The sequence below is a fragment of the Sus scrofa genome, chromosome 1 (assembly GCF_000003025.6).
Source record: "Sus scrofa isolate TJ Tabasco breed Duroc chromosome 1, Sscrofa11.1, whole genome shotgun sequence".
NCBI lineage: Eukaryota > Metazoa > Chordata > Mammalia > Artiodactyla > Suidae > Sus > Sus scrofa.
The window spans coordinates 75,593,227-75,616,681 of NC_010443.5; the positions used below are offsets into that span (position 1 = coordinate 75,593,227).

The following is a 23,455-nucleotide window of genomic DNA, read 5'->3' on the forward strand; positions in this document are numbered from 1 at the left end:
ATGTTCACTTTTCTGATACTGAAAACAATAAAAGTTCATTGTAAATAGTTATTGAATACCAAAAGTGTAAAAAAATATATATATAATCTCAGTATTTGCACATAAAACTATATATTTCCTTCAAGACTTCTACACATATTTAAATTTTACGTTGTTTTTACATATACATAAAATATGTTATGGATATGTGTGTATGTCCTGCTTTTTTTAAAAAAGCAATTTTGTTTACTCACATCAACTTCTTTCCTTTTTTTCTCTCTCTCAAGTAGAAGTTCAGCCCTTCTTTTAGATATCATATCTTCCTATTAAAGAAAGAAACATTAAAAATGTTAGTGGGTAATGATAAAATTACTTCCTATGTACTAACATTTTTCCTCAAAAATGGGAATAACTCTTGGGCAAAAGAATAGTGAACTTTCCAGAAAAGCATGCAATGGTGGTAATTATGTTACTTATATCTTTGTATTTCTGGAACTCTCCATCTATTATTTCCCTTCAGAGGGCTAAATAACATTTGGGATCAGTCACTTTTTCTGTAAAAGTTAGAATTCCCTTTTAAAATGTACTAGTTATTTGCTTACTTTTGGTGGAGAGATGGATTTTGTGCATGAAGAAATAGGGAAATATTTGGAGGCTCTTCGTTGAAAACGTTGGATAATCTTCCATTATATTATTAAAGTGAAATTGCCTAAAAAACCCTAAAAATACATATACATATGAAGAAAGCATGTGTATTTGGATGAGTCCACAGACATGGTGTATAGGTGGTTCTCCAGACTCTCTAGTGGCCTCTAAATCTAATGCCATGAATGAATCCTCTGATACGACCTTAAGGCTTTCACGAAAACTAATCAGTACCCCCAAACTCGGATTCTAGGGGCTCATCAGCTCAGGATTCTTTAAATTGGAGTCCCTTTAAATACTAGGTGATCAGGTGCCTGAAGCCATACATGCCCTGGGAGCTTTGGTCTGGGCCAGCAGGATCCTGTACATTTTACCTGGACATTATTGAATATATATACCTGGTAATTGTTTTGTTGACATTCAAGAAATATTTTAGACAGAATTATAAAACTGAATGACATTAAATTAATTTAGTTTATGAGCTCCAGAGAGAGTCTGTAGCTTTTCAGAGGGTAAGAGTTGCAAAAACTCTTATTTCCTCTTATTTACTTCAAAAATTAATTAATTTTTTGGTGGTCTTTTAAGGGCCACATAAGGAAATTCCCAGGCTAGGGGTCGAATTGGAGCTGTAGCTGCCAGTCTACACCACAGCCACAGCAATGCAGGATCCAAGCCATATCTTCAACCTACACCACAGCTCACAGCAATGCCTAAAGCCACTGAGAGAGGCCAGGGATTGAACCTACATCCTCATGGATGCTAGTCAGGTGCATTACCCCCTTAGCCACGATGGGAATTCCCATTGTCCATTTTTAAAACCTGGATTGTTTGGATTTTTGATACTAAGCTGTGTGAGTTCTTTATTTTGGACTTTAACCCCTTATCAGAAGATTTGCAAATATTTTCTCTTATTTCCTAGAATGTCTTTTTATTTTGTTGATGGTTTCTTTTGCTGGGCAGAAGCTTTTTAGTTTGATGCAGTTCCACTTGTTTATTTTTGTTTTGGGTGTCAAATAAAAAAAAAAAATCAGGAGTTCCTGTTGTGGTTCAGTGGTTAACGAACCTGACTAGTGATCATGAGGTTGCAGGTTCGATCCCTGGCCTCACTCAGTGGGTTAAGGATCTGGCGTTGCCTTGAGCTATGGTGTAGGTTGCAGACGTGGCTCGGATCTGGCATTGCCATGGCTGTGGCTTAGGCTGGCAGCCACAGCTCCGATTCCACTCCTAGCCTGGGAACCTCCACATGCCATGGGTGTGGCCCTAAAAAAAAAAAATTCACGGCTGATATTGATGTCAAAGAGCTTACCCTCTACATTTTCTTAGAGGAATTTTAGAGATTTGAGCCTTGTGTTCAAGTCTTAGCGACAATTTGAGTAGATTTTTGTGTATGGCATTAGATAGGTGTCCAGTTAATTCTTTTGCATGTGGCTGTACAAATTTTCCAACAAGATTTATTTAAGGCTATCTTTTCATTTTGGCTAGTTTGTTGTAAATTAACTGACAATATACCTGTGGGAATATTTCTGTGCTTTTTATTCTGTCCCACTCATTTCTGTGTCTATAGTGTGCTACTGAATTCCTCTACTGAACTTTAAAAAATTTCTTTTATTATGGTTGATTGACAATGTTCTGTCAATTTCTGCCTTATGGCAAAGTGACCCAGTTATACATACATACTTGGTTATCGTATTCTTCAGCTCTGTGTTTTGTTTGGCACTTCCTGATATGTTCTATCTCTTTGCTGAAATTTTCACTTTGTTCATGCATTGTTCCCCTGACACTGGTGAACACCTTTTGACCATTATTTTGAACTCTTTTTTATCAGATGAATCACTTATTTTTGTTTCAGTAAGGTCTGTTTCTAGAGTTTTATCTTATTCCCCTATTTGGAACACATTCCTCTGTGTCTTCATTTTCTTTGACTCTGTGTTGGTTTCTGCACATTAGATGAAATAGTCACTTCTCCCAGTCTTGACAGAGTGGTCTTGAATAGAAGATGAACACAGCTCAGGCTGACATGAGCTCGTGGCTATCTCTCAAGACTTTGTGCTTGTTCAAGCCACCACCTTTCTTTTTTTCAGTGGCTTCCAACAGTTGAGGGGGTACCATGGCCTAACTGTGTCCCAAAGGGGAGGATCAGAGTCAGTACAGGCTGACTGGAAGCTGCACCTTTGGGCAGCAGCTGTTTTGATGTAGGTATTTTGGGTATTTGCTCAATGTGTAGAAGCCCCTCAGTTAGCTTCTGAATTTCTTTCAGAGTGAACTGAGTTCACGAGGCGCCCATGTTGCCACCTTGAGCTGGAACCCAGAGCACCCTATCTGGATATTTACCACATTTTGTTTACACGTTCATCAAGCGATGGGTATTGAATTGTTTCCACTTTTTTTGGCTATTATGAATAATGCTGGGTGAACTTTCACATACACATTTTTAAATGGACATGTTTTCATTTCTGTTAGACTCCTAGGAGTGCAACTGCTGGCTTTCCTATGACACTTTTGAACATTATATGGAAACATCTTAGATTACAGTTTAAAATGTTCTAAGCTAATACCTGGATTTTGTCTTACTACAGGCTAAAATGGTCTTGATAGATAGTATCACCTTCCCAGGAGCGAGTGAAAAAGTCACCAAAATTTTTAATTCTTTGTGTTTCAAGATCTGCTCCACTGTGTCTCATGTAAGGACAGTGGTGTTACCACTATCTTTAATTTTATTTCCCTTGGAGAGAGAAGCATTAACATGCAAGTAATTACAAAGGCCTCAAATAATTTTTTTTTTTTAGGGTGCACCTGTGGCACATGGAGGTTCCCAGGCTAGGGGTCAAATTGGAGCTGCAGCTGCTGGCCTACGCCACAGTCAGAGAAATGCAGGATCCGAGTCACATCTGTGACATACGCTGCAGGCTGTGGCAATGCCAGATCCTCAGCCTACTGAGTGAGATGAGGGATTGAGCCCAAATCCCTCATGGATACTAGCTGGGTTCTTAACCCACTGAGCCACAAAGGGAACTCCATAATCTATCTTAACATTTGATGAAAATGTTTTCATCTGAATGTGTTATTAAATCAGAAAACTACACTTTTATAAAGACTACTTTATAAATGAGTAAGTTTTTAAACTGATTTTTTTTTTCTGCCTGTGGCATATGGAGTCCCCAGCCAGGGATCAGATCCCAGCTGCAGTTGCATCTAAGCCTCAGCTGGCAATGCCAGATCCTTAACCTTCTGTGCCTGGCTTGGGATGGAACCTGTGTCCCAGTGCTCCCAAGACTCCACCAATCCCATTGCACCATAGCAGGAACTCCTTAAAATGCTTTTTAAAATGAATACCTACCTTGATTTTTGCCTTCATTTCTTTGATTTGTTTTTTCCTTTCCAATTTCTTCTTTTGTTTCACTTTCCACTTACTTATTTGGGCAGGAAGGAGGCGATCAAAAATATCTTGATCATCAACTTGTATAAAAACAGCAGCATCTGGGAAGAATCCATGTTCCCCCAGAAACTGGACCTCATCAGGATATCGTGGGAAACCATCTAATACAAAACCTGTGGAACTAAGTGGAAACTTCATAATTTACTTCATTTGCTTAAAATGTTGTGTTATAAACATTGATTTAAAAATGAAAAAGTATTAATAAATCTCAACTTTATATAAGATGTCCAATGGATAGTTTAAAAAATTTATTATAGTATCTTTTGTTTCTTTTAATATTTCTCCTTGTGCAACCATGGTGTTTATTCTCCCAAATGCATTGAATTAGATTAGAATTATTTTATGGTTATAGTATAAAATTACGGTCTGTTTATAGACAATCACTACTAATTAAAGTTTACTGAAAGTCGTGAGAAGATCATAAAGAAAGAGGAAACAAGTGCCCAGCCTGATGAATGCGTCACCCTTTATGTAAAGGGCTTACTTGGCTGCCCTCTCTTTATTGTGAATCCTTACCTTTTAGCCATTTTTCTTCTAATGATGTTTTTTTTTCCATGGGACAGTTCATACCCTCTTCCTTGGTCCTCTTTGTAATCAGCAACAATTGCTAATGTTCTTGGCTTATATGTATAAGATGATCGTATACAAATAGGATCATCAAACTTGCCCAAGCATGATGAAACTTTAAGAATCATGAAAATAACTTGGAATATTAATATATTTTCATTAGGGAATATTTACAAAATGATCAGGCTGGAGATTTTAATTTAGTTTAACTTAGAGAGTCAACACTGGTCCCCCTCTTTTTTTCTTTTTATGGCTGAACCTGTGGCACATGGAAGTTCCCAGACCAGGGGTTGAATTGGAGTTGCAGCTGAGGCCTAGGCCACAGCCATGCTGGATCTGACCCAAGCCAAATCTGTGACCTATATCACAGCTCACCGTAACGCCGGATCTTTAACCCACTAAATGAGGCCAGGGATTGAACCCGCACCTTCATGGATACTAGTTGGGTTCCTTACTGCTGAGCCACAAGAGGAACTCCCTGGAATTCTTAAATTTGTCCTGTCTGGGGTCAGGCTTGTTCCTGGCTTTTGGTAAAGGATAACACTGCAGACAGCTATTAAATGGTGTGAACAACCACAATGAGAACAAAGAGTATTGCTTATCAACCAGTTTTACTAGTGGTAAATCACAATCCACTGTAGTCACCCACTGACAGTGCACCCCAAAAAGAATTCCAGATGAAAAAATAGGATGAGGCACTCTGTGCTTTGGATAAACACACCCCTAGATAGTTAGATGAGTTTCTCAAGGAGAATTTCGATGATGATCCTAGATTCTTGCATTTTCCCATACATAGAAAAGTAGTAAAATTATTAACTTGAGATATTTGTTCCTTGTGATTAGCAGTAATATTTACCAAGATGTATGCCTGACTACAGGTATTTCCTAGCCAAAAAATTCACATATATACCAGCTCCTCCTCTACCTTTTTGGAGCAGTTCTTCAGCATGGGGTATAGTCCTCAGTAAAACCTTGAATAAAACTTAAACTCACAACTCTCAGGTTGTGTGTTTTTCTTTAAGTTGAAGGTGGTCTTAACCAATTGTTAAAAGACCATAAGGTTGGAGTTCCCGTCATGGTGCAGTGGTTAACGAATCCGACTAGGAACCATGAAGTTGTGGGTTCGATCCCTGGCCTTGCTCAGTGGGTTAAGGATCTGGTGTTGCCGTGAGCTGTGGTGTAGGTCACAGACACGGCTTGGATCCCGCATTGCTGTTGCTCTGGCTTAGGCTGGCAGCTACAGCTCCGATTTAGACTCCTAGCCTGGGAACCTCCATATGCTGCGGGAGTGGCTCAAGAAATGGCAAAAAGACAAAAAAAAAACCAAAAAACAAAAAACAAAGACATAAGGTAGAGAGTCTGGCATATCATGAGCATACACGGGGTTAGAATATAGGTCCTTAACCACGACTACACATTCAAATCACCTGGAGACCGGAACTCTGGAGACCACCAATGCCTGGCTCCCAACCTCACACCTCTAATGATTTTGATTCACTTTGGGCTGGGGTCCCTGGCATCAGCATTTTTAAAATAATCCCCTCGATGTTTTTAATGTGTAAAATCACTAGTATACATGAGAGTAAAGGAGAAAATTCCTAAATGTATGTTGGATTACATTTTTAACTTTTAAGAATAAGGCAAATAAAAGTCAATAAATGCATAAGCCTAAATAGATTAAGATACCGTATTGGTTCCTTAAACCACCATTCAGAGAGAATGGCTTCAAGAATTTCGGGAGGCAATGGCTCATTTTCCATTAGGTTTAATCTGATTGCTTCTTCTTCTTCTGTAAGTTGCACTTCCTGAGGCTACGGACAAAAATCAGAAAACAAAACATTAAAACTCTATAGTAAATAATACTATATTACATAGTTGATTAGGATAGGACTTGTTTTTCTCAGGTCACTTTTTATACTGTTGCCTGTGAACATTTTAAAAATCTGAGCTCTTTTCTTTAAACCAATAGTTCATATTGTTTTAAATATTGTTATATCTACTATAGCTAAGAGGAGCTGCCAGCAACTAGCACTGATGGATTTTCATACCTGGCCTCAGAATACGTCTCATCACTTTTTGCTAAAACCCTGTTCAATCTCTATCACACACCTATAAAGCTGAACTGATTTTTTGTCATCTATCTTACTGTCATTCAGCCTAGATCCTGATTAAAAGACGGGCTAGGCAGGAGGTCACCTGCATCCATTGGTAGGGGACCATTTGAGAAGAAAGGCATTTAGTTATATCAGAAATGGTAAAAGGTGAGTTAGAATTAAGAATTTTCTCTTTACAGCCCCAGGCAGAAAGCACCTAAGACACAAACTTTCTTACGAGGTATCATCGGAAATTCATATTTTGAGATCTTCACTGGTGCTGAGGTAGAGGTTTTTTTAATGATATTTGATAGAAAACAGAGAATATGATAATGGAAAACCTTATGGTCTAGGCCAGACATATCAAATAACATAATCACAAATAAAGGCTATACAACACTCTTGCAGGGAAAGATTTTCCGATTTTTACAGGAGTTTATGTAAAATCTAGTATTTTAATCAGGAGATCATTGGAGTAGATCCTGACACTAAGGAGATGCTGAAACTCTTAGACTGTGGCAGTCTGCCCAACCTGCAAGTCACTCAGCCTACAGTTGGGATGAATTTCAAAACACCACGTGGAGCCGTTTGAATCTTTCTGCTAAGCTGTAATATTTTGAATAAACCTCAGTCAACAACAACAACAATTTAGTATTTTATATTCTAGATGAGCAGTAAGTTCTGTATTTAACATATGGGGAGAAAGACTCTTAGGTTGCCTTTATGGGGTATTTTTTTTTTCTTAGAAACTATACAGTTTTGTACTGCTTATATTCGACTACCCCAAAGTAGTAGTATGATCATCTGCAAAGAGAGTGTTAATATTCCTACCAGTTTTGTATTTTCTTCCTCAATTTTGACATTGGCCTGAATTGCAAGCTCTTCAAGTTCTTGTTTTGCAAATTGCTCGTCCTCAGAATCGTCCTCAAATTCAGGTCCAGTTTTCTTTTCTGTTTTGAGCATTAGTTTTTCTTGAAGATATTCTTCAAACTGAATATGAAAAATGCCCAATTTTTCTGCCAATTGTCTTCCACAGACAGTTTTGCCAGAGCCGTGGGGGCCCAGAAGGCATATTCTTAATGGAGGAGCCTGCCGCAGGGGGTGGGTCAGGAGGAGGTGAAGTAGAGGGAGGGAAAGAAAAGGAAGCTTTGAGTAATTTAGAAAAATAAGGCTTATTAACAGCGCCCCCCACGACTGAATTATCACTTCACAAACTCAGATGTTTCGACATTAGGAGACCCATTGACATGATTCACTGCATTAACCATGGTCCTTGGGGAGCATCGATAACCATAAGATCATCTTGATATTAAGTGCCAAAAGGAATTTAATACAACAAAATTAATTTTGGGAGCTCCTGTCATGGCTCAGTGGTTAGCAAACCCAACTAATATCCATGAGGGTGTGGGTTTGACCCCTGGCCTCGCTTAGTGGGTTAAGGTTCCAGCGCTGCTGTGAGCTGTGGTGTAGGTCACAGACATGGCTCGGATTCTGTGTTGCTGTGGCTGTGGTGTAAGCCGGCAGTTGTAGTTCTGAATGGACCTCTAGTTTGGGAACCTCCATATGTCATGAATGGGACCCTAAAAACAATTAATTAATTTTGTTTTTTTAAAAAAGTTTTAATTAAAAAAGAATGGAAAGACTTTTTTTTTTTTTTAGTATGATAAAAACAACAAAACCTCTCTACTGAACAAGAAGTCCATTGATAACAGAATGCTAGAGTCCTCTTTATTAACTCCGAAATGATTACTCTTCAGTAATCTCCAACAAACCAGAGAACCCACAGAGATCCAGGTGTATGGACTGTCCATTGATGCTGAAGCTGTCAAGAACAATTGTGAGAGTTGGGATGAAGGAGCTGCTACATTTTTTGTGAATGTGGGGAAATGACTGTGACATTGGTAGTGACAGCAAGGGGGAAGGGGGAGACAGTGATATATCTGGATGAAATGACCCTCAAAAGGGCTGGCAGTGATGGATTTCGAGCAGCAGAGGAAAGCAAGGTGCACATCCTCATCATCTTCTATCCTTGTGAAGGAAACGTTCAGAGTAGAATTTAAAGGTGCAGGGAAAATTATACCAGAGACATACAGTAGAAATAGGAGTCAGGTAACTCAAGGGATAGAGAAATTAAAAAAAAAAAAAAAGAAAAGAAAAGAAAAGAAATTAAGGAGTTCCCGTCATGGCTCAGTGGTAATGAATCCAATTAGTATGCATGAGGATGCAGGTTTAATCTCTGGCCTCACTCAGTGGGTTAAGGATCAGACCTTGCCATGAGCTGTGGTGTAGGTTGCAGACATGCCTCAGATCCTGCATTGCTGTGACTGTGGTACAAGCTGGCAGCTGCAGTGCCAATTCAGCTCCTAGCCTTGGAACTTCCTTATGCTGTGGGTGGGGTCCTAAAAAGCAAAAAAAAAAAAAAAAAAAAAAAAAAAGACTAAGAAAAGAAATTTAAGAAGATAGAAAATCCACAAAAAAAGAGAATATTTGAAAAAAGAACTATCAGAGAAAAGAAAGAACTCTATAAAGAGATTAAAAATGTGATTGCTTAAGTAAAAAGTTCATTGTACTATGAAATTATAAGATTCCCTGTAATGAAAAAGACATGATTTCAGATTAAATATGTACTGTGTGTCCAGTGCAATGAATAAAAAAGACCCCAGACAATTTTAATAACACAAAAAAAATGAAAAGAAGCTCTTAAGAGCTTTAAATATTTAAAAAATGAAGTTGGAGTTCCCATCGTGCCTCAGTGGTCAACGAACCCGACTAGTATTCATGAGGACGCAGGTTTGATCCCTGGCCTTGCTCAGTGGGTTAAGGATCCGGTATTGCTGTGAGCTGTGGTGTAGGTTGCAGACACGGCTTGGATCTGGCATTGCTGTGGCTGTGGTGTAGGCCAGTGGCTACAGCTCTGATTGGACTCCCTAGCCTGGGAACCTCCATATGCCATGGGAGCGGCCCTAGAAAAGGCAAAAAGACAAGGAAAAAAAAGCACACACAAAAAAATGAAGCTGACCTACAAAAAACCTAAAATCTGTCTAATGACACTGGATGGTGCCTCACAATAAAGCACTATCTTTATTATCCTGAAAGGGAATGATTTTCAACCTAGAATTCTGTGCCCATGTTAACTGTCAAACATATATGAGAACCAAATGATGATATTTTCAGATATGAAGAAAGTTAGTTGAAAATGTGTTTCAGCAAAACAAGGGTTAGGAAAACCCACAAAAAGAAGAGGAAGACATGATGTAAATATCTGTTGATTTTGCCACCCAGCATTTATTCTCTCTTCTGTTAACCACATCTGGACCTCACCCAGGAGACCACCCTTCATCACCCTCAGTTTATGTGCTTCCAGTGGAACTGATTCCATCATTAATTCAAGAATTGGCCATGACATGAAAAGATGCTCAACATCACTAGTCATCAAGGAAATGCAAATCAAAAGCACAATGAGATCACCTCACACCGGTCAGAATGGCTACTCTAAAAAAAAAAAAAAAAAAAAAAAAAAGACAGGAAAAAAAAAATACCATGAGGTAAAATAAATAAAGATAGGCAACAAGAAGTGTTAGCAAAAATGTGGAGAAAAATGAACCCCTGTGCACTGTGGGTGGGAATGTAAATCGGTGCAGTCTCTATGGTAAAGAGAATTGGAAGTTCCTCAAAAAAACCAAAAAGAGAACTTCCTTGTGATCCAGCGATTCCACTTCTGGGTATTTATCTGAAGAAAATGAAAACACTAATTAGAAAATATATATGTACCACAATGTTCTTTGCAGGGTTATTTACAATTGACAAGATATGGAAGCAACCTAAGTATCCACTGATAGATGAATGCGTAAAGAAGATGTACACACACACACACACACACACACACGAATATTACTCAACCATAAAAATGAATGAAATCTTGCCATTTACGTCAACATGGGCGGATGTAGAGGGTATTACACTAAGTGAAATAAGTCAGGTAGAGACAAATCCCTTATGATTTCACTTATGTATGAAATCAAAATAAAAAAATGTACGAAAATAGAAACAGACTCAAAGACACAGAGAACAAACTGGTGGTTGTCGGGATGTGGGGGGGGAGGGAGATGGTGAAATAGGTGAAGAGGATTAAGATGTACAAGCTTTTAGCTATAAAATAAATGTGTCATGGGATATGAGTTTTAAAAAGGCAATAGATCACAGGTAGTAAAACAGAATAAGAGGAAAACAAAACAACAAAAGAAGACAAAAGGCCACATTCCCAAGGGACTCTCATCACCAGCAGAGCCAGAGCAAAACCATCTGCGTACTTCAATAGTCCCCATGGGCACGACATATAAATTGAGGTCCATGAAAACAGCCCAAATTATTCAGAAGAGTTTAAATTGTGTTCTCTCTGTTCTGTTTAAGAAGGCACTGGTGTTATCAAATGTTGTGACAATATATTGTGATTTTATACATTTTGATTTTGTAATCCCATTCTAGGGGATTACAATGAAGAGAAAGAAGGATGATATGACCAAAGATTTCCTAAGTACTATTTCATATCCACAGTGGCAAAATCGTGCTATAAAAATATTGTGAAAAAATGTCAAACAAGTCACTGGATGTTAAAATGGTACATCAAACTGATTAAGCACTAAAATAAATCCAATAAATTTATAAGTGGTAAATTCAACTGTGCCTTTCTACTTCAGCTAAAAAGATACCAGGTGTTGGTTTGACACAGGCATTACTGAAGAAATCAAAACAGGTAACTAGTTTATGTTATATTCCAAAAAGTTGTTCTTAGAACCTACATACTTCCATGATATTGTTATAAGAGACTGGGGACTTCACTATTGAGTAAAATGGTGGAGGTTGGTATAAGTTCCTAAAAGTGTACCGTTAGGGTGGGACATTGTTTTCACCTTTAATGGTTCTTCATGAGCCACATACTCCTCAGGTTGCTCTAAAAACCTTTCTTTAGCCTCAGGACTTGAAAAGTAGTAGATCTTTTCTCGGTATTTAGCTGCTTCCTCCGAGTTGCCTGGTTGTAGGATGAAGTTTTCTTTGAGAGCCACTGGACAAAAGTGCTTTGTATCTCCCAAATGTCTTCTCTTCTCTTTAATTCTATCTTCATTCTAGAAATGTTATTCAAAGTTTGGAGAACACTATTAAAAAGTAGGTTGAGGTAGTACTGAAGAGGGAATTTAAAAACTGCATCTTGAAAGGTATTTCATCTGTAACAACACCTTTAAAACAATCCACAAAAGGCCAGTTCTTAGACCATTTGAATAATCAAATATCAGTTTCTCATATCCCTGTGAGTTCACAACCCAAGATCTTTATTTTATAGAGAAAAGGAAACAGCACTGAGAATGAAGGCATCTCCAGCCCTCTACAGACAAAGGTATAATAAAAAACCCCAAAATGCTGGCTCAGGGTCACTGCAAGGTCAGTTTCTAAAATAAAACTATTTCCAAGAAGTAAAAGCAGAGTCAGGGTTACGACTTCTTACCCATTGAAAATGAAATGGGGAGTTCCTTGTTGTAGCTCAGTGGGTTAAGAACCAGACTAGTATCCATGAGGATGTGGGTTCAATCCCTGGCTTTGAGAAGGTTGAGTGAAAGACAAGTCTACACATATATGAACAAGAAAGTAAAGAGATGGAGAATTTGAGGGAAAGATGGAAAAGAGAGAGAAAAGATAAGGTATTAGGAAGATACATTCAAGAGGCCTAATTGGTATTAGGTATCACCGAAGGAAAAAATTTAATTTACCACAAACTCAGAAAGACATAATCTATAGATTGAATCCCACACTGAGGGCAGGCAGGACTGATAAGAAAAGACAAACACCTGGGCACATCTTAACACGATTTCTGACCTCTGCAGTAGCATTAGAACTGTTCTTCCGTTTTGTTTGGCAAAAGGGAAATATCTTTGTTGTTGATTTTTCCTATGCATAAAAATGATGGAGAAACCCTACATCTCTAATGTTAAAAAAATCAGATAATATAGATAAGTGTTTACAAAATAAACATTATTAGCAAGTCCCTCACTCAGAGATAAGCGCCCTTAACACATTCAACAGCTTGATTGAGGTATGACTAACATAAAAACACAATGCATATTTAATTTACAATTTGATAAGTTTGACACACGTTTTGATCCATGAAGCCATCACCACAATCAAGATAATAAACATATCTGTCAACCGCATGATTTGCTCCCGCCTCTTTGTAATCCACCACCCCCCCACCACCCCATTTGCCTCCTACCTGCTCCATCCCCAGGCAACCACCACTCTGTTTTCTGTCACTATAATTAGTTTGCATTTTCTAGAATTTTATATACATGGAATCATATAGTATGTATGCTTTTTTGGTCTAGTGTTTTCTCTTAGCGTAATTATTTTGAGATGCATCCAGGTTGTTGTTTACGCCAGGAATTCTTTTACTTGTTTTTACTTTTGTGTGTGTACTATTCTGGGTCTAATTGTCTCCATTCCTAAGATGAGACCCTTTTTAGAACATTACCCCGATGCCATGTGAATGATAAGGTTTTTCTAGTCTAGTTGGTGGAACAGGCATTCCTTCTGGCCCTCTGTGAGATCTAAGAACTGGTCGCTCTAACCTTGTCGTGTGGGGCTCCCTGGGCCCTGAATAGTTTCCTTACACATGAAGCTGATCAGTGTTCTGTCTGCTGAATACATGAGGGGCTGCTCTGCAGGTGCCCAGAGTTCTCTCTCTGTGCAGTGCTCTGTCTCTGGCCACTTCCATGTGAACTCCAGCTGCTCTGGTCTCCCCAGGGTTCTCTGCTCTCCCAACTCCAGTCTGCCCATCAAGGAGTCTGTCCGGCTTGCCTGGGCCCTCTGCCCTGTACCATGGCCTGGTACCGGGGAAAATGTAGGGAAAATGATGGGGAAATCATAGACTGCGCCTCATTTGTTTCCAGTCTTTCTGGGATCACTGTGCTTCACTGCCTGATGACAGTGTATTGAAAATTGTTTCATATATTTTATTGCGATTTTTCCGTTGTTTCAGGAAGGAGGGTAAATCCAATCCCTTTACTCCATCTTTCCCAGAATGACTGTTAACATTTTAGTACATATCTTCCCAGAATTTTTACTATGATGTTGTGTACTTTTTTTTTTTTTTTTTTTTTTTTTTTTGCTTTTGTCTGTATAGCACCTTTCTTTCCCTTTTCAGGTAAGGTGACCCTTCTCCCTGTTCTCACGGAGAACCACGTCTTCCACATTCTAAGGTTCTCAAATGAACCAGAAGATCACAGTCACTCCCTACCTTGCAGCCACTGAGTGAGCTTGGCTCAATCACATACAAAGTCCTCTAGTTACTATTATTAATCAGGGCAACTGTGACTGAGTGGGAGAAGCAAAGTTCTTTCTTGTGATTCTTCTAGGTGGATGTAAAGATAGTGTTCTTTTTCTTTCCAGATCAAAATTTCTAAGGATGTGCTCCCAGAACTCCTGGTAGCCACGTCTACCTTGTTTGGGAAAAGCATCTCCACAAACGTACTTAAGGATTCAAGATGATGTATCATTGTTCATTATTCCGGTGGTCCCTAAATCCAGTGACAAGTGTCCTCATAAGAGAAGGAAACAACACAGAAGAGGAGGCCATGTGCAGACAGGGGCAGAGGCAGAAGTTTAGTAGCCACCAGCCAAGGATTATCTGGAGCCACCAGAAGCTGGAAGTACATATCGGGAAGGGTTCTCCCTGGAGCCTTCAGAGGGAGCATGGTCCCACCAACACCTTGATTTCAGAATTCTGGGCTTTTTAACCATGAGAGGATCAGTTTCTGTTGTTTTAAGAGTGTTGAAAATGGCTAAAAAATTGAAGATCCCTGCTTGTTTTCTTGGAGTCTACAACTGTCTTTGGCCACTCTGGATATGTGCACTTTTAATGACAGGTGACACTGAGTGAGAACTAAGACTCCCACCTCTTCCTCTTCTTCTTCCTCCTCCTCTAGCTCCTCATCGACCTCGGCCTCAGCCTGATAGTCTTCTGTTTCTTCGTCATAATCATCTATGGTTAACTCCCAGCCAGGATACCGAAAAGGTTCTGTAAAAAAAAAAAAAGAAAGAAAAAAGGAGTTCCTGTCGTGGCTCAGTGGTTAATGAATCCGACTAGGACCCATGAGGTTGTGGGTTCGATCCCTGGCCTTGCTCAGTGGGTTAAGGATCTGGCATTGCTGTGAGCTGTGGTGTAGGTCGCAGATGCGGCTCGGATCCTGCGTTGCTGTGGCTCTGGTGTAGGCTGGTGGCTACATCTCCGATTAGACCCTTAGCCTGGGAACCTCCATATGCCATGGGAGTGACCCTCAAAAGGCAAAAAGACAAAAAAAAAAAAAAAAAAAAAAGAAAGAAAGAAGCAATTGGGAATGTATTTTTAGCATTTTAGCATAGTACAGTAGTCAAAGGTAAGGAAAAATAATTAAAATGACTGATCTCTCAACTTAAACGTGTGCAAAGAGGCCTTCAAAAATTATTTAAGGGACAACTGGCCACTTTGGCCAGTGTTCTTTGTGCCTCATGGCTGTTCTGATTGGTGGGTGCCTGTGCTATGACAGTTGTCAGATATTTTAAATATCATCCCCAGGTATACTGGATGTTTTCCTTCACAAATCATAGAGAAAGCCTTTAAATTTTCACAGTACTTTTAATATTACCTGCTTATGGCCATAAATGTGATCATTATAGACAGCCCTTACTTTCCATGGTCTCCACGACTTTTTGAAGTAGTTCCTCTGGAGTTTTGTCAGCAATCTCCAAGTTTACAACTTGAGTAAAAGAGTCACTTATTGCTGTTTCCAGTTGTCTCCAGGCAGAGTAGAAAGATAGGATATTCTCTTTAATTGGCTCCATTTCAGGAACATCAGGATAAGCGTCTTCTGGAAACTCAGGCAGTACAACTTTTGAATAAAGTTAAAGGAAAGAAAAAAGAGACTTCAAGTATTATATCTTTAGTCATATTGTCAAAATAATTTATACTTTATAATACTTTTAAAACATTTGCAAGAAATAAACTTCGTATTATAAACTAAGCAATAACATACATTTATAAATTCATGCTTCGATCATGCTTTGTTTTTTGATGAATGATTACTTATAAAGAAAAGAATTAATATGAATTTCATAGGCAACTTTAACTGTTAAAATGCATAACGTTTAATTTGATGAAAAATAGCACTATAAGTTGGCTAGATACACTTTTAATATAGTAAGTTAAATAAATATAACACACATCAACTGGTATACAACACAGAAACAAATAAGCAGGAAGTGGGTAATATGCCTAAAATTGTAAGAGAATATGAAAAGTTCTTTTATGCAGTAACTATTTCTATTTTATGATCTAACCTGTTTCATATAATTCTTTAATTTCTAGGCCCTCTTTGGATCCTTTTGGAATTTCTGTTCCAACTGTTGTATCCTCAGTCAGCTCAGATACTTAAAAAAAAATCTAATAATTAGTGTTTTAATTTTAAAGCATTATTTCTTCATGAAAGTTTTGGAACTCTTTATGCCAAAATTTCAAAACACAGTTTAAATTGTATATTCTATGTCTAATTGATAACACAGTTCTTGTTAGGTAAAGTGTTGAAACTGAGTCCTCCTAAAACTAAGTTCCTCTGCCAAATTTATAATTAAACTCTTTATTCAAAACTTCGTTCCCTTTCTTGTTTCCTCTGCTGACTGAACACTAATCAACCAGAGTCAGAAGACTAAAATTGCTGCTGTTGATAAACATCATTAATGTACAAATTCAGGCTGTCTCTCCAAGGCAAGATGAGCTCACAGACCCCTGAGGTCACGGACCACCAGACCAGAGGCTCCTAAACTGTAGGCATCCTGACTCTTGAAACTACAATTAAGAAATGTCACAAGATGGGGGAAAGGTATAAACTAAGAGCTTGGGATTAACAAATACACACTACTATAGAAAAAATAGATAACCAACAAGGACCTACTGTAAAGCACAGAGAATTTATACTTAGTATTTTATAATAACCTATAAGGGAAAAGAATCTGAAAAAGAATACACACACACACACACACACACTAAGTTCCCATGGGCGCAGTGGGTAAAAGATCCACCATTGTCACAGCTATGGCACAGACTGCAACTGAAGCACAGGTTCAATCCCTGGACCAGGAACTTCCACAAGCCATAGTTGCAACCTCCCCCTCCCCCCAAAAAAAAACCCAGAACCACTGTACTGTATTGTATACCTGAAACTAACATGATATTGTAAATCAACTACTCTTCAATCAAAAAAAAAAAAGGAATGTCACAAGATGATGATTAACTGCAGCTTCTCTGTTCTTCTTTAAAACCCCTACCTCAAAGACCAAGTTGGTGTGGATCTGAGGCTTGTCTCCTACTCCCTTGCTTGGCGCCCTGCAATAAGTCCTTACTTTGCTGCAAACACTTATTGTCAGAGTTTGGCTATCTGTTCTGCAGGCACACAAGCCTACTGCTTGGTTTCAGCATGGCATAAATCAAATTTTTTTTTATAGTTGATTTACAATGGTCTGTCAATTTCTGCTGTACAGAAAAATGACCCAGTTATACATATATACATTCTTTTTCTCACATTATCCTCCATCATGTTCCACCACAAGTGATTAGATATGGTTTCCTGTGCTATACAGCAGGATCTCATTGTTTAGCGTGGCATAAATAATGATGTAAGGCAGAAAATGAAAGATATTCTTGAATATAAAAAGGACACTGAGCAGAATAATAACTGGTACATAAAATTCTGAATAAGAGTTGTTAAATATCATTCAAGCTTTGGTTCACATGGCATCACACTAGCAGTGCCTGATAGTTTTTTAAATTTCTTATTGCGATACCTGTGAAGATACACCAAAGGACGATAAAGTGGCAGTGAAGGGCAATGATATGCCCAAGTCCCAGCTGTGGGTATAGGTGTGGTGAGGCTGAGAAGAACTGCAACTAATATCACTGTAGAATATATAGATCAACAACTGTTTTCCTGGATGATATAAGACACGCTCCACATACAGACCTAGCAAGACAGTTTCAGGGAAGGAAGGACTAATTATCTATCTTATCATGCCATACTTACTCCTAGTTCTGAGACACAAGTTTTGTGTAAATCGCACACACACACAAACACACATATTTTTTATTTATTTATTTATTTACTGTCTTTTTGCTATTTCTTGGGCTGCTCCCTCAGCATATGGAGGTTCCCAGGCTAGGGGTTTAATTGGAGCTGTAGCCGCCGGCCTACGCCAGAGCCACTGCAACTTGGGATCCGAGCCGTGTCTGCAACCTATACCACAGCTCCCGGCAACGCCGGATTGTTAACCCACTGAGCAAGGGCAGGGACTGAACCTGCAACCTCATGGTTCCTAGTCGGATTCATTAACCACTGCGCCACCACGGGAACTCTGAGACACACATATTTTTAAACATATGGGTAGACATTTGGTAAAACTGTGGAAACTGTCCTCTAAGTTAGCTAAAGTAATAGCTGGGTCCTTTTCCTACAGAATCTATAATGTCTGATATTCAAGAGAACAGAGAATAGAGGGGAATAAGTACAGGGTTGGGCTGGCGGTAGGATGTTTAATCATAAGGTGCTCAATCACCTAAAGAAGAGTATAAGAAGAGCACTGAGAATATAAAGAAAAATTGTAAATGTCTTAGCTTCTCTGGCTTAATCAGAGAATGCATTTTCTGGGGATGAAGAAGATCTAGCTGCAGCCTAGAAGAGCCATTGAAGATGATACTAAATATCTCAAGTTGAACCAGGTTGATGAAGATTAACTTGACCCTAAGGTCTGTATCTGAGAGCACCTGACAAGAAGTTTAAGTGAAGGGGGCATATGTGTGTGTGGTGTGGGGAGGGGAGGGTGGTTCTTCTAAATATTCTACTTACCCTTCCTGTTGGTTACTCTACTCTACCTGATCCATTTAGGGAGAAGTCAACAACAACAACAAAATGATAAACAACAAGAACAGCAAGGCCTATGAAAATATGTTACAGTGAAGGAGAGAGAGCATTGATTCAAAGATTTGGATGAAGAGCTTGCTTCTGAACTGACAGAGCACTGTAAACCAGCTATAACGCAAAAAAATGAAAATCATTATATTAAAAAAAAAGAAAATGAAAAAGATTCTTCATATCAAGCAGAATAAAGTAAATTTTGGAAGATTTATGCTTGGTGCACTCAAAAAACCCAGGGGGACAATGGAGTCTATGAAATAGGAACAAAGAGGCTAAAAAAAAAAGACCAAACTAACATAAAGGCAGAAATACAAGAAAGCTAATTAAAATAGGAACACAATGCAAGGAAACCTAAAATGTAGTAGAATTAAAATATACATCAGGAGAGAGGCAATAAGAAGCAGAAAATAAATCAGTGACGTGGAAAATAACAACGGTCTAAAAAATACACAGAAAGAAGACAAAGAGATGAAAACTATCAAGAAGAAGATTATTGTGGTTGAGAAGTAATAACTATCTAACCCTTAAAATAATAAAAGTGATCTGGAAAAGGAGCCTGAAACAATAAATGAAGATATAATTAAAGAAAACCATTTTAAATTGGACAAAGATTATGGTATGGAGATAAAAAGAGCTCACTGAATTCCAGGAAAAACCACTCACATACTAGCCAAGTTTTAAAAAAATATGGCATTAAGAAGTTCCTATGTGGTGCAGTGGGTTAAGGGTTGGTGATGCTGCAGCTGTGGTGCAGGCTGCAACAGTGTCCTAGGTTTGATCCCTGGCCCAGAAACTTACACAAGCTGTGAGTGCGGGCAAAAAAAAAAAAAAAAAAAAGGACAAAATAGTGGAGTTCCTGTTGTGGCTCAGCAGGTTAAGAACCTGACATAGTGTCTGTGAGGATATGGGTTCAATCCCTGGCCTAGCTCAGTAGGTTAAGGATCCGGCATTGCCGCAAGCTGCGGCATAGGTTGCAGATGTGGCTTGGATGTGGCATTGTTATAGCTGTGGTGTAGGCCTGCAGCTGCAGCTCTAATTTGACCCCTCACCCAGGAACTTCCATAGGCTACAGATGTGGCCATTAAAAAATATATATATATGTATATATATACATATATATATGTATATATATACATATATATGTGTATATATATATACATATATATATATATATGGCACTGAAAAATACCCTTTGAGCATCTCTGCAGGAAAAAAAAAAAACACAAATTAAGCAGTATCAGATTTTTCCTTGGAGGAAGAAAATGAAGCAATGCCAACATGCAGAATTTTGAGAAGAAAAGGTTATCAATAATTTAATAGCATCTAAGTTATTGTTCATGTGAAAGCAAGAGATTTGTAAGAACTCACAGAACATATCAGCCTGGATGTTTAAAATATTATTAAAAGAGGCTGGATGACTGAGAAGAATCAAAATTAAAGTCTCAAGAATGGAGAAACTGTGACATTTGGGAGACATCCCAAGGGAATTATCAACCATCCCAAAGTAGAAAAAATAATCCAAAAATTTATATGCAACCATAAAGGCCCAGAGTTGCAAAAGACCATGCTTAGAAAAACTGAAAGGAAATATCACAGATTGTTAAATTTTGCTGGCAGAACCCTGGTGATTTTCTCCTGTCTTTCTATTTGGCTGATGGGGTGGCAGGAAGGAATTTGCAAAATGCTCAGTAGTTGCTCACTTCAGGCTGCCAGCCTGGTCCTAACAACTCAAGGCGGTAAGGTCAGGCTTTATTTGAGAGGGATGCAACAGAATGATCAGACTGTGGCATTTGTTTTTATACAGCCATTAAGGAACCACAGGTGTTAGGCACACACCGTGCAGTAGGCATTACGAGCACTGCTCTTTGTATACCCTAGGTGTCTGTTCCTTTTCCTTGAATTACACTCCTTGTGATGGGTTCACTTCTGCCCTCCTACCCGACAAAGATATGTTCACATCCTGATCCCTGGTACTTGTGAATGTGACCTGAATTGGAAATAGGGTCTTTGCAGAAGAGAATAAATCGATGATGTTGTTTTAAACCACCAAGTTTGTGGTAATTTGTCACTGCAACCCTAGGAAATATATATTTACCAATAGTCTACTTGAAAACAAGTATTGGAGAGCAATGTGGAATTTAGTGAAGATTAGTAAGGGAGAGATGGAGAGACTTTATTATTCCATACTCTTTGTGACAGACACTGGTGATAACTCACCCAGGCTCCATTCTCTTCTTCTTCCTTCCTGGCAAACCTGTGCTATTTTTTTCCAGAGTTTACCCCCACCCCCACCCCCCACCCCATGGCTGAGGGACAAGGACCCTCTCTTTCACCAGCTCTAGGAATTTATCCTGTTTGGTCTAAACCACAATTGGTTCCCTTCCTTCTGATATTTGGGGAGGGAATATAACTATTAGCTTTGAGAGTGCTTAGATTCAAATTCACTTAATTTGAATTAGGAATTCTGAGCTCTGGCCTTTTCAGAATTTACATAAGGCAGATGAGGAACAAATCTCTAAGTGCTAATCTGGTAACGATGATGCTAAAGCATCAACTATGAGACAGACTCTGCTGGGTGCTTTGAATAAATGTTCCTATCTCTATAAAAACTCTGTTACATAAATATTCCTAGCCCTGTTTTACAAATGAAAACTTGAGAGGCAGAATAATTCTGTAACTTGTCATAAAGCAGCCAATGTGAAATGTTTAAAATGTTAATGAGATCAGATGTACTGCTTGCACCTAGGAAAAACTCCCATCTCCTAAGCCTCTAGCTTCAGCTTTGCTCACCAATCTCATCTCCACCTCCCTCTTGCTCCCTATGCTCCAGTCACACTCAATTTCTTTCTTGACTATGTGCAGTGTGTCCTTCTCTAAGCCTTGGAAGGGGAGGGATCTTTTCAGCACCTTTGTCTTGCCTCAAATATCATTTCAGATGACACTTTTCCTTGACCAGAATGTTCAGTGTTGCCTCTTCCAAACACCCTCATAGTCTCTACCTTGCTCACTCACTGAACTAACATTTATTGAGGACCTACTATACTCCAGGTACTGCTTTAGTGCCTTCATAGATTTTCCTCATAGCACTTAATATAATCAAAAGTTATCCTAGTTATTGGCTTATTTATACCTGTTCTTCACCTCACAGACTGATGGTTCCTTGAGGGTAGGGACCTTGACTGTCCTGGTCACTGCTAAGTCCCTACTACCCAGGGCAGTGCCCACTGCTTTGCTTGACATAGAAAGAATTCAATAAATATATGTTGAAGGAATGGATGAATTTCCCAATGTTTATTAATAGCTGACTCTATTACATGTTCATGAAGTGCTTGGAATACAGCACTGTGATCTGAGCCAATGTCTATTCTAACCTCAACTCATGTTCTTGAAGTTCCATATAATTGGACTACACCTAACCAGTACATAAAGAGAGCAAATGGGAATGGGGAAAGTGATTAACCAGCCTCTGAATGCATGGGTTATTGCCTTATGTGTACCACTTCTAAGTGGTACACATGTCATTTCATTCTAAGAAGCCTAGAGAGACAAGTTTGAAATGTGGCTTCAGTCAGCTTCAGAGATAATGATTATCCTAGGGGACAGAAGTCAAAGACAGAAGTCAAACTTCAAAGTAAAAGATGTGTTTCCCTGGCATGAGACATAAAAAACTTGCTTTGGGGGTTATTAGTTTCCTGTAGCTGTGAAAACAAATTACCACAAACTTGGTGGCTTGAAACAGAAATGTATTATGTCATAGTTCCAGAGGCCATGTCAGAAACCAATGTATTGGCAGGGCTGTGCTCCCTCTGCAGGTTCTGGAGGAGAATCCTTTCTGGCCTCTTGAAGCTTCTCTGGGTACGGTTCTTCCCCAGCTGGAGGCTGCAACACCCAGTGTCTGCTTCCACCATCATGTTGCCTTCTCCTCTGTGTGTGAATCTAATCTCCCTCCCATTTAGAGCCCATCTAGATAATACCACATAATCTCCCCATATCAAGATTTGTAGTTTAGTCACATGTGCAAAGACCTTTTTTTCCCCCATAAGGTAATATCTGCAACTTCCAGGAATTAGGAAGTGGACATACCTTTGGCATTCCTCTTCAGCCAGTACTCTGGATAAAGTAAAAAATGCCAAAGCAGTAGATTTATGTTATACAGGGTAGGTTTTTTTCCCCTTCTTCTTCTTTTTTTTTTTTTGGTCTTTTGCCCTTTTAGGGCTGCACCTTCGGCATATGGAGGTTCCCAGGCTAGGGGTTAAATTGGAGCTGTAACTGCCGACCTACACCACAGTCACAGCAACCCCAGATACGAGCCACGTCTGCGACATATACCACAGCTCACAGCAACGCTGGATCCTTAACTCACTGAGCGAGGCCAGGGATCAAACCCGCAACCTCATGGTTTCTAGTCAGATGCATTTCCTCTGCACCACGACGGGAACTCTCCCTTCTTTTTTTCATTATGGTAAAATACACATAACATAAAACTTATCATCTTAGCCATTTTAAGTGTGCAGTTCAGTGGTATTAAAGACATGTGCTTGCTATGCAACCATCACCGCCATCCATCCTCATTACTGTGTTCATCTCGAACAAGTGAAAACTCTAATTAAATAATAACTCCCAATTTTCCCCTCCTCCCAGCCCCTGGCAACCAAATTATATTGTCTGTCTTTATGATTTCAACTATTCTTAAGTATCTCCTATAAGTGGAATTATACGATACATATATATATATATATATTTTTTTT

At 38.9% G+C, this 23,455-nt stretch overlaps 1 protein-coding gene across 5 annotated transcripts in view; it reads right to left on the reverse strand.

Moving 5' to 3' along the window:
• The window catches only part of AK9 (adenylate kinase 9), a 135,407-nt gene that overhangs the window by 35,218 nt on the left and 76,734 nt on the right, over positions 1-23,455 (reverse strand). For 4 of the 5 annotated variants that reach the window (XM_021091050.1, XM_021091041.1, XM_021091043.1 and 1 more), the window contains 7 exons: positions 15,435-15,635; positions 14,664-14,785; positions 11,631-11,843; positions 7,552-7,809; positions 6,314-6,438; positions 3,962-4,181; positions 234-302 (listed from right to left, as the gene is read on the reverse strand). In XM_021091050.1, the coding sequence (XP_020946709.1) occupies positions 234-302; positions 3,962-4,181; positions 6,314-6,438; positions 7,552-7,809; positions 11,631-11,843; positions 14,664-14,785; positions 15,435-15,635 (1,208 nt within the window). Of the gene's footprint in view, positions 1-233; positions 303-3,961; positions 4,182-5,859; positions 6,439-7,551; positions 7,810-11,630; positions 11,844-14,663; positions 14,786-15,434; positions 15,636-23,455 lie in introns of those variants that run through there. The other variant, XM_021091063.1, reaches the window with a different exon arrangement.